This window comes from Salvelinus alpinus, chromosome 9 (assembly GCF_045679555.1).
Source record: "Salvelinus alpinus chromosome 9, SLU_Salpinus.1, whole genome shotgun sequence".
NCBI lineage: Eukaryota > Metazoa > Chordata > Actinopteri > Salmoniformes > Salmonidae > Salvelinus > Salvelinus alpinus.
In genome coordinates this window covers 27,676,487-27,687,316 of record NC_092094.1, presented here as the reverse complement: position 1 = coordinate 27,687,316, position 10,830 = coordinate 27,676,487, and the positions used below count along the sequence as shown (strand labels likewise).

Below are 10,830 nucleotides of genomic sequence, written 5' to 3'. Positions count from 1 at the left end.
AGTCTGAGAGCAAGCCTCCATTCAGGGTTTGTTTGCTAAATATTTTTAAATTTGAATTGAACCTTTACTTAACTAGGAAAGTCAGTTAAGAACAATTTTTATTTACAATGACAGCCTAGGAACAGTGTGTTAACTGCCTTGTTCCGGGGCAGAACAACATATTTTTACCTTGTCAGCTCGGGGATTCAATCTTGCAACATTTCGGTTACTAGTCCAACGCTCTAACCACTAGGCTACCTGCCGCCCATAACAGCTGCTGAGAGTGACGTGTTATTGGTTGACAGAATCCAGGGTGGCTCACCACAGATAGTCACTTATGAAACTTCACTGTAAATACAAGATTAGGTTTTGTTCCTACTAAAATAACAACACATCTCTAGATAGACTGATGCTATCTATATATGTCCATTCATACATTCTCACCAGGCATCTGCAGATCTCCTGTTGCATGTGTCCAATGCTGTAACTAAACAGTGCCTTTGATTCAAGTTACCATGCAGCCAGTCAGACAGACATAATACTCTGTATTTTTGATGGTCATTAATCTATCCAAGAGTTGCTGAATGTTTTCACCTTCAGTTTGCTCCACTGTTCACCTTGGTTTGAAGGTAAGCTATAGACAACAGTTATTTTCCTGTGCATTTCCTGTACATTGTAATAGGAGCTGAACATCACTGTCCTGACGTGAGGTATAAGAAATGGGACTGAGAGTTTCAAAGTGAAAAATCTGCAGGTGTGTTGTTATATAATGTGTTTATGGTGAGACATGGTAAAAATAAGTCAGACAGCGAGGAGAGTGAGAGGGAGTGGGGATGCCCTCTTCTTGATGAGAGAACCTTTAATGTTGTCTCTCAGCTGGGCCTAGAATAACACTTCCTCTTTCCAGCCCTCCTCTTTCAATACAACCACACTGACATGCAACAGGGGGAAACACCACGATATACAGTGCATTCGGAAAGTATTCAGACCACTTGACTTTTTCCACATTTTGTTACTTTACAGCCGTATTATAAAATTTATTAAATAGTTTTTTCCCCTCAATCTACACATAATACAACATCATGACAAAGCAAAAACAGGTTTTTAGGAATTTTCGAAAATGTATATATATATATAAAAAAAAAAAAACACATTTACATAAGTATTCAGACCCTTTACTCCGTACTTTGTTGAAGATCCTTTGGCAGCGATTACAGCCTAGACTCCTCCTGGGTATGACGCTACAAACTTGGCACACCTGTATTTGGGGAGTTTCTCCTATTCTTCTCTGCAGATCCTCTCAAGCTCTGTCAGGCTGGATGGGGACCGTTGCTGCACAGCTATTTTCAGGTCTCTCCAGATGTTCGATCGGGTTCTAGTACGGGCTCTGGCTGGGCCACTCAAGGACATTCAGAGACTTGTCCCGAAGCCACTCCTGCGTTGTCTTGGCTGTGTGCTTAGGGTTGTTGTCCTGTTGGAAGGTGAACCTTCGCCCCAGTCTGAGGTCCTGAGCGCTCTGGAGCAGGTTTTCATCAAGGATCTCTCTGTACTTTCATCTTTCCCTCAATCTTGACTAGTCTCATAGTCCCTGCCGCTGAAAAACATCCCCACAGCATGACGCTGCCACGACCACAATTCACCATAGGGATGGTTCCAGGTTTTCTTCAGACGTGACGCTTGGCATTCAGACCAAATAGTTCAATTTTGGTTTCATCAGACCAGAGAATCTTGTTTCTCATGGTCTGAGAGTCCTTTAGGTGCCTTTTGGCAAACTCCAAGCAGACAGTCATGTGCCTTTTACTGAGAAATGGCTTCCATCTGGCCACTCTACCATAAAGGCCTGATTGGTGGAGTGCTACAGAGATGGTTGTCCTTCTGGAAGGTTCTCCCATCTCCATAGAGGAACTCTAGAGCTCTGTCAGAGTGACCATCGGGTTCTTGGTCACCTCCCTGACCAAGGCCCTTCTCCCCCGATTGCTCAGTTTGGCTGGACGGCCAGCTCTAGCAAGAGTCTTGGTGTTTCCAAACTTCTCCCATTTAAGAATGATGGAGGCCACTGTGTTCTTGGAGACCTTCAATGCTGCAGACATCTTTTGGTACCCTTCCCCAGATCTGTGCCTCAACATAATCCTGTCTCGGAGCTCTACGGACAATTCCTTCGACTTCATGGCTTGGTTTTTGCTCTGACATGTACAGTCAACTGTGGGACCTTATATAGACAGGTGTGTGCCTTTCCAAATCATGTCCAATCAATTGAATTTACCACAGGTGGACTCCAATCAAATTGTTGAAACATCTCAAGGATGATCAATTGAAACAGGATGAACCTGAGCTCAACTTTGAGTCTCATAGCAAAGGGTCTGAATACTTATGTAAATAAGGTATTTCTGTTTTTATTTGTAACAAATTATCAAAACATTCAAAAACCTGTTTTTGCTTCGTCATTGTGGGGTATTGTGTGTAGTTTGATGAGGAAATTTTTTTAGTTAATCAATTTTAGAATAAGGCTGTAACGTACCAAAATGTAGAATCAGGGAAGGGTTCTGAAAACTTTCTGAATGCACTGTATAATCATATTTCCTCCTTTTTCTAGATTCATCTGACCTCTCACCCACAGGTCATGAGTAGGAAGCGTTGGTACCACACAGGGGTGAAAAACCGAAAGTCATATCACTGTCTATTACTATTTTAGTCTCTATCAATACAAGCACTGCGTCAGTCTTGTATTCTCTCATCGCAAGGGAGCCTCTGTTTTGTACTTTTTGGAGAATGTCCTCTGGTCTGATGAAACAAAAATAGAACTGTTTGGCCCTAATGACCATTGTTATGTTTGGAGGAAAAAGGGGGACTCTTGCAAGCCGAAGAACACCATCCTAACCGTGAAGCACGTAGGTGGCAGCATCATGTTGTGGTGGTGTTTTGCTGCAGGAGGGACTGCTTGGTCGCAAATGGGTCTTCCAAACGGACAATGACCCCAAGCATACTTCCAAAGTTGTGGCAAAATGGCTTAAGGACAACAAAGTCAAGGTATTGGAGTGGCCATCACAAAGCCCTGACTTCAATCCTATAACCTGACTCAGTTACACCAGCTCTGTCAGGAGGAATGGGCCAAAATTCACCCAACTTATTGTGGGAAGTTTGTGGAAGGCTACCTGAAATGTTTGACCCAAGTTAAACAATTTAAAGGCAATGCTACCAAGTACTAATTGAGTTTATGTAAACTTCTGACCCACTGGGAATGTGATGAAATAAATAAAAGCTGAAATAAATCATTCTCTACTATTATTCTGACATTTCACATTCTTAAAATAAAGTGGTGATCCTAACTGACTTAAGACACGGCATTTTAACTAGGATTAAATGTCAGGAATTGTGAAAAACTGAGTTTAAATATATTTGGCTAAGGTCTATGTAAACGTCCGACTTCAACTGTGTACAGTATGCTCCACCATGCCAGTCTCAGGAATGGGGAAGCAATACTCACTCTAGCTGAACACTTCCCTCTTCCTGCTCGTTGGAAATGTTGTTTTGCCCTGGTCCGTGATGTGTCTCTTTGTAGGAGCAGGCCCCTGTGGTTCTGTGGTCGTGTGAAGGCCTCTGGATTGACACTGGGGAAGGATGTAGCTCCCTCATCCAGACGGTATAGTGCAGTTTTCACATCCCTATTCATACACACACACGCACGCTCACACGCACCCACATGCATGCACGCACGCACGCACACACACGCACAAACCCACACACACACGGATGTCAAGGGGCTATAATGAAGGGGACCTGTTTATGTGTTGCACAGGCCTTTGGTGGAGAATGGACTAGTGTGGATAGAGGTTTACTCAAGTGTGTGTTAGGGGATTATTTCAGAAATGTTTAGGAAAATCTCTTAGTTGAAATTGTCTTCTTGCATTAGCTTGTGATTAGCATTTGTCATACCAGGTAGTCAGTCTATTGCCACAAAGAAATGTATGAAAAATGCATGAATAGCAGTAAGACAGTTTGGGCACTGGATTGGGGCCACTCTTTCAGTTTACCAGTTCCAGTATATCTAAATTATTCAGCATTTTGCAGCACTGAGAGGAGTATTGTTGAGCAGACAATTAAGAGAGAAAGTTCTGTACCCCCAAGCTCCTGTATTATAGGGAGCTTTGAGGGGGAAATCCACACTGCATCTCCTGGGAGACTGAGAACTTCAAAAACAACCACCTCTCTCTATTTTTCTCTCTCTGTCTCCCTCTTTACCCTTCTGTCATTCTATATATCTGTATACCTTTCTCTCTGTCTATATCGGTCTATCTGTGTCTCTGATTCTCTGTCTCTCTCACTCTCCCTGTCTTCCTCTTCTCTGAATTGTGTTCCATTATCAACACTACCTAAATCGACTGGTAAGAATCAGTATCTACTGTAACTCTGTAAAGTACCCCAGAGTATAGTCCTAGTAAAGACCTCTGATACTTTATACGTATAGGCTGTTTTCATTACTATGAGCACTAAGGATCATAAACATATGTACTGTACAGACCCACACATGTCCCTGAGAACTTGTATTGGCATGATACTGCTGTAAGGGTGTTGGACTTCCTCTGGGTGCTTATTGTCTTATCTGTTTGGAGGTGGGTTTTGCATCACTAGTTGAAATTACTTTCACCACCAGGTCCAGGTTTGACCAGTTCTGACCTGCCAATCATAATAGACCAACACAAATAACTGTAGGTTATAGTCTCTGATATTGTTTTGATATAGGCCTACTGCACCTTGGGAAACAAATATGAAGCACAGCTGATGTAAACACCCCATCCCTATTCCCTATCATAACTTAATACATCAATCCCATACTAGCCTATTGTGTTCTTGTGGGTGCATTATTTTAACTCAGAGACATATAATAATCAAAAGCGTAACAGGCAAGTGGTCTATACAAATACGTTTTTTTTGAGAAACCATAGCCCCAATCTTGAACGTTATCCGCTGCTGCTCTCTACTGGCCGAGAGTCTTGGGAAAGATAATAGGATTGTACGGCGTGATTATTTATTTTCACCGCCAGAGGTCACTACGTGTTCATTTTTATTCATTTCCGAAAGCAACTTGACAAGATATTCGACGAGATGTCTCGTTGAAAGTACTTTGAGTTATCAGCACATGACACAGAGAAACGGAGAGGACTATAGATTTAAATGTTAGACTATTTGTTGAAAAAAGCTCAGTGTATAAACTTGTTTTGTAAGAGCGGGAAATGTTGCTATTTATCCGAGCGCTAAAGTACAAAATGTTGAACATATGAAAGAATGAGAAATAATTCTGCATATTGTCCTATTTAAACATCCTATGGAGGATTAGTGTTGTGCAGCCGTTTGACCATAAATAACATAAGGACTGTTACTGGAACGTGCTGTCCAATCGAATGTGGTGCTGAAAAAGACAATCCATCAACCACGTTGAAACTCACCTAAAACGAAACACAAAGTTCAGTGTGGTACCTGAAGTTGTATATTTATTAATACTTTCAATGTGCGTAATAACTGAATAATTAAATAGGCTTAGTTAGGCTATAACATATTATCCTAAACACCCAAATCCATGTTTGGAGTACACTTTTTACGCATGACATTTGGGGCTTGCATTTAAGTGTTGGAATGGCACAGAATCCAACAGAACATCAGCTGACAATATATCCAAGCAGTAGATGCTTGGATCTCTATGCAGACAATGTGCACCTGTAGAGCACTAGTTTTGGGGGGTCATTACGCACGGCAGCGATATGCCATTTGCAGACATACCCACACGTCATAAACATTATGTTTACCTTAAATTAATCGTGTTTCTATGCTAGTTCTATAATGGCCAATTATTCTATACAGAGACACGCTTGCCATTTATTTTCCTCTCTAAGGCTGTAACCTGGATACCGGAGAGAGCGTCATTGGTATTTGGGATTTTAAAGAGTGAGAGGAGAGGGGTGGAGTGGGGGAAGACTGATAATTTGAAGACTTGCCAGAGGTATATTGTCAAATTCGAAAGGCATTTCAAAGAACCAAACCATTCCCCTTTCTTCATTCTCTCCTTTTTTTCTAATTATTTCTCTCTATTTCTTTATTTTCTCCGGGTTACAGGGCGTTTGAATCCACCAATGGGCTTTCAAGTTGGAGACATTGGAATGTAAATGAGCCCAGCGCGTGCTCCTGGCGCAGTGAAAGCTCTGGATTGTTTACTGAGCTCCCGGAGCCACGCGCCTGGCTCGCGGAGTCGGCTAGCAGATGAATCACATAGCAGCGGGCGGAGCCTCGCGGGGAAGCGTGCGTCTCCAACGGGTGGGGTGTGTGGGGCGCGTGTTGAAAAAGAGGAGTGCTGCCAAAGTTTGGGTCAGATCGGCTCTTGAAGTAAGCAAGCGCAGTCAAGAAAGACTTGGACACCAAATAGCCACAGCGCGCTCCAGCTATAGCCACACGGTTCCCACGCGAAGGACACGAGAGCAGTGCACTGCCAACCTCTGTCTATTTGTTTTATCTCTTCTTCCACGGAGTGTCTTTCTGTGAGGCTGCGCTGTTGCAACCCACACCTGTCAGTAGCCCTGTCTCACCATCAACCAACATGGAGACTACCACCATCACCACCACGCAAATGGCGCAGAACGCATACACATTTGGACTGATGGAGAGGCGCACCACCATTACCTTGCACGCCCCAGCCCAGGAGTGCGCTCTCCCCAATGACACCATTGCAGCCGGCTACCAAAGCAAGACCACGGTGCTGAAAAGACAGCGCTCCAGCTCCCCGGAGCTCTTGCGCTGCAAGCGGCGGCTCAGCTTTAACGGACTCGGCTACTCCATCCCCCAGCAGCTGCCCGTAGCCGTGGCCCGGCGGAACGAGCGCGAGAGGAACCGGGTCAAACAAGTCAACATGGGCTTCCAGACGCTGCGTCAGCACGTGCCCAACGGGGCAGCCAACAAGAAGATGAGCAAAGTGGAGACGCTGCGGTCCGCCGTGGAATATATCCGAGCCCTGCAGCAGCTACTAGACGAGCATGATGCTGTGTCAGCCGCCTTCCAGTGCGGGGTGCCTTCCCCTACTATCTCCAACAGCTACTCGGCCGAGCCGGAGTCACCCCACTCCACCTGTTCCTCCGATGAGGGGAGCTATGAGCCCCTGAGCTCCGAGGAGCAGGAGCTGCTGGACTTTACCACCTGGTTCGACAGATACTGAGACACACGCAGGTCGCCTAATTGTCGTAACCATCCAACAGCACCCGTGTAACAGGGGCTTATTCAATCAAAAGGGACTCAAAGTTGAAAAGAATGACAAGTTATTTGATTCACTCTGCAGGCGAGGCACCCGTGAACACACTCTTGGCACCGACTTTCTCTCTCTCTCCCATCGCCAGGCAGCGTTTGCAGGTACAAGGCAATGAGAGGGGAAAGTAACTCAGAGTTACCGTTGCTATGCTACAAGAGACAAGGGAGTCAAACGGCGCTTGGGTTCCCTTCGGAATAACAGGGTAGAGAGACTGTTCGCGCACGCATGGACAAAGCGTCGAAGGACGAAAGACTGCACTTCGGTGACGCGTGGAATTACGTCTTTATCGATGACTTTGAATACGAGCAATTAGTGAATAAAACAGCAGCTGTGGAGACTGCACAGTATTTCAGCGGAAGTGCATGGTTGTGGCTCCCAAGGACTTTGCTGTCAATGGCAGTTTCACATGAGAGCAAGACGGCCTATTTTAACTGCCTGCATCTGCTGGGAAGATTGTATCGAAGATGTACTTTCGTGCCCATTGTCTGAAATTGAAATTCATATTTGTTCAATAGCCTATACATACTTATTTTTGTTAATTAAGATAAACAAAACAAAGTTCTGCAATAATGAACACTGCCACTTTGCTGACCGTGAGTGCGCATGAGATAGCCATGACTGGACCACTGGACAGTTAAATTGGCAAGTATGTCTGTGTCAAGCCATTGGTCAGCAATAGACCTCTACAGCTTCCCGTGAAAGATTGAAGGGTTTTACGTGGGATGGAGACCTTTATCAATGTATGCACTTGCTCTCCGTTTTTCGTAGACTCACATGACTCCAATTTAACATATATATTTTGTGTAAACATTTTTTTATGAATAAAGATAACTATATTTATATAAAATGGTGTGGTGTTGTTGCATTATTGTGTGGACACATAGTTATTTTTAATCAGCTTTCTCAAATAGTAGGTAGCTTAGGTCTGACAGGCATGCTCACAAATAATAGGCTACCTGATTTGATTATTATGTAGGCACACCTGACACATAGGCTATTTCAAATCAAATCGTATTTGTCACATGCTTCGTAAACAACAGGTGTAGACTTACAGTGAAATTCTTACTTACGGCCCTTTTCCAACAATGCAGAGTTAAAGTTAAAGATAAAAAAATATTAAAATGAAAATAGAAAGTGACATCAGGAATAAATACACAGTGAATAAGGGATAACAATAATGAGTAAAACATAACATGGCTAGGCCTATATACAGGGAGTACCAGTACCAAGTCGATGTGCAAGGAGTGTGGCACAAGGTAATTGAGGTAGCTATGTACATATAGGTAGGCGTAAATTGACTAGTATATGTAATAGACTCAAATATATCAAATACAAATATATCTGAGGTTCTGCACTGAGCAAACAGACACTTCTTCTGTGGTTCTATTCAAAGGCCTAGTCTGACCTTTTACCGAGTTGTTTCGGTACACAAGGGAAAACTGTGCAGCTGTGTGAGTGCTCAATAACCATTTAAAGACGTGCATATATACCTTGCGCTTTGTCTGCATAGAGAACAGGGAGATTAATATTACGTTTCATGCACTGCATTGTTTCTTTTTCATGCTCTCTCTCTTTGCCCAACCCAGAGAGCCTGGAGCAGATCGGGTGGGAGGGTGGGAGAGAGAGAGAGAGAGGGGGGGGGGAGGTGTATAGCCTACTATTCACTTTCCTCAAAGGGGTAGGCCTATAATCACTTTGAAATATGGCTCAGGGAAAGTCAGGAAGACAATGCAGCGGGTCAAACATTCTTATTGGTTGATTGAGATCAATCTAAAAAAAAAAACTGGGGTTGTAGACTACTTGTGTTTTTCAGGGCACATAGAACCCAATCAAAACCGTAATCTCCCGAGAAATGGGGAGCACACCCCATTGTGCGCACCATTGAGTGCGCCTTTGCGCCTCATTATCCTTACACTCTTAGAAAAAAGTGTTATTTGGGGCACTATGTAGAACCTTTTGGTTCTTTGGACGAGATAAAAGAACCATTTACTAAAAAAGGTTATATATACATTAAGCTATATAGCCGACCCAGCGAAGCCAAAGAACCTTGAGGGTTCTATCCCTAGACTACCCCAGAGTGTAGCCTAATGGGGATTGTTTAAATCAACAGCTAACAAAAGCTAACCCAGTCACATCAAACTATAAAATGACAGCTAACATTCCCTTTTAATTTGTTATAGCTGCTTTCCGTTGACATTGATATCCATTGTAAAAATGTCCAGCTCATCTCCTTTCCAAGACCCTAACTTTCTTTTGGTTTTCTTATTGAAATAAGGTCACGCCAATTATCCTAATTTTATTAGCCAATCAGCAGCCTTTTTCCCTGAGACTTATGGTAATACCGACCAGGCAGGCCCTCAGGCAGTCTGTAGTTTCCATTCTGATGACCACCAGGTTTTTCTCTCCTGTTGATTTTACTTTCTCAGAAAAATTGCTTTTCTTTCTGATGTTTTATTGTGCGTGCAACTAAATGTAAGTGACAAAATCCCGATGTCTTGTTGTTTGGAGCTAAATAGTGTCTGTTGTAAATATGTACCATTTTGTATTAAACCTGCTAGCTAGCTCGCATACTCCCTCTAGCATTAGCATTATCATTGTCATCCGTAATGCATTACTATTTACCATGCTTATTTACGATTAGCATTTGTTAGCATTTGTCTGTGGTGCTAGGCTATTTTCAGTTATAGATCGCTCATGCTTATTATGTTTTATAATGTGTAGATATTTCTTTATTTAACTTTTATTTTACCCCTTTTTCTCCCCAATTGGTAGTTACAGTCTTGTCTCATCGCTGCAACTCCCGTACGGACTCAGGAGAGGCGAAGGTCAAGAGTCATGTGTCCTCTGAAACACAACCCAACCAAGCCGCACTGCTTCTTGACACAATGCCCGCTTAACCCGGAAGTCAGCCACACCAATGTGTCGGAGGAAACACCGTACACCTGGCGACGTGTCAGAGTGCATGCTCCCGGCCCGCAACAGGAGTCGCTAGAGCGCAATTGGACAAGGACATCCCTGCCGACCAAACCCTCCCCTAACCCGGATGACGCTGGGCCAATTGTGCGCCGCCCCATGGGTCTCGGCCAGCTGCAACAGAGCCTGGATTCAAACCAGGATCTCTACTGTTACACCTAGCACTGCGATACAGTGCCTTAGACCACCGTGCCACTCGGGAGGCCCTGTAGATATTTCTACGTTGCTCTATTGTTTCTTTGGGGTGGGTATCATTTGTGGAACGTTTTACAAAAACTTTGTAAAGTACAAGGTTGCAAACAAACAACACATACAAAGTAGCACGATCAATTCCCCTAGCAAACAAGCTGCCGAATAGGCATCAACTCACCATGTAGCTTATTCTTAATGTTTGTCCATAGACTACCAGAGTGAGGAGAGACATTTTTCAGAATAAACATGGTGAGTGAAAAACGTAATGAAATAGCCCACTCCCTACGTGGTATCTAATTCTGCTGCTATACAACTTTGTATGCGTTGTTTGTTGGCAACCTTGTTATTTACAATGTTTTTGGAACAGATTCCTGTTGGAATGTTCCACAAATTATACC

General features: G+C 43.5%; 1 protein-coding gene across 1 annotated transcript; it reads left to right on the top strand.

The window, feature by feature from the left end:
* The first annotated feature begins 6,200 nt into the window (after positions 1-6,200).
* LOC139584569 (achaete-scute homolog 1b-like) lies at positions 6,201-8,114 on the top strand. Its single transcript, XM_071416579.1, has one exon. The coding sequence runs from the start codon at positions 6,566-6,568 to the stop codon at positions 7,175-7,177; it is 612 nt and encodes a 203-aa protein (XP_071272680.1). The 5' UTR covers positions 6,201-6,565; the 3' UTR covers positions 7,178-8,114.
* The last annotated feature ends 2,716 nt before the right edge of the window (positions 8,115-10,830 follow it).

What these genes read in the sequence shown, in the direction of transcription:
- LOC139584569 (XM_071416579.1), top strand. Translation starts at nt 6,566, where the DNA reads ATGGAGACTACCACCATCACCACCACGCAAATGGCGCAGAACGCATAC.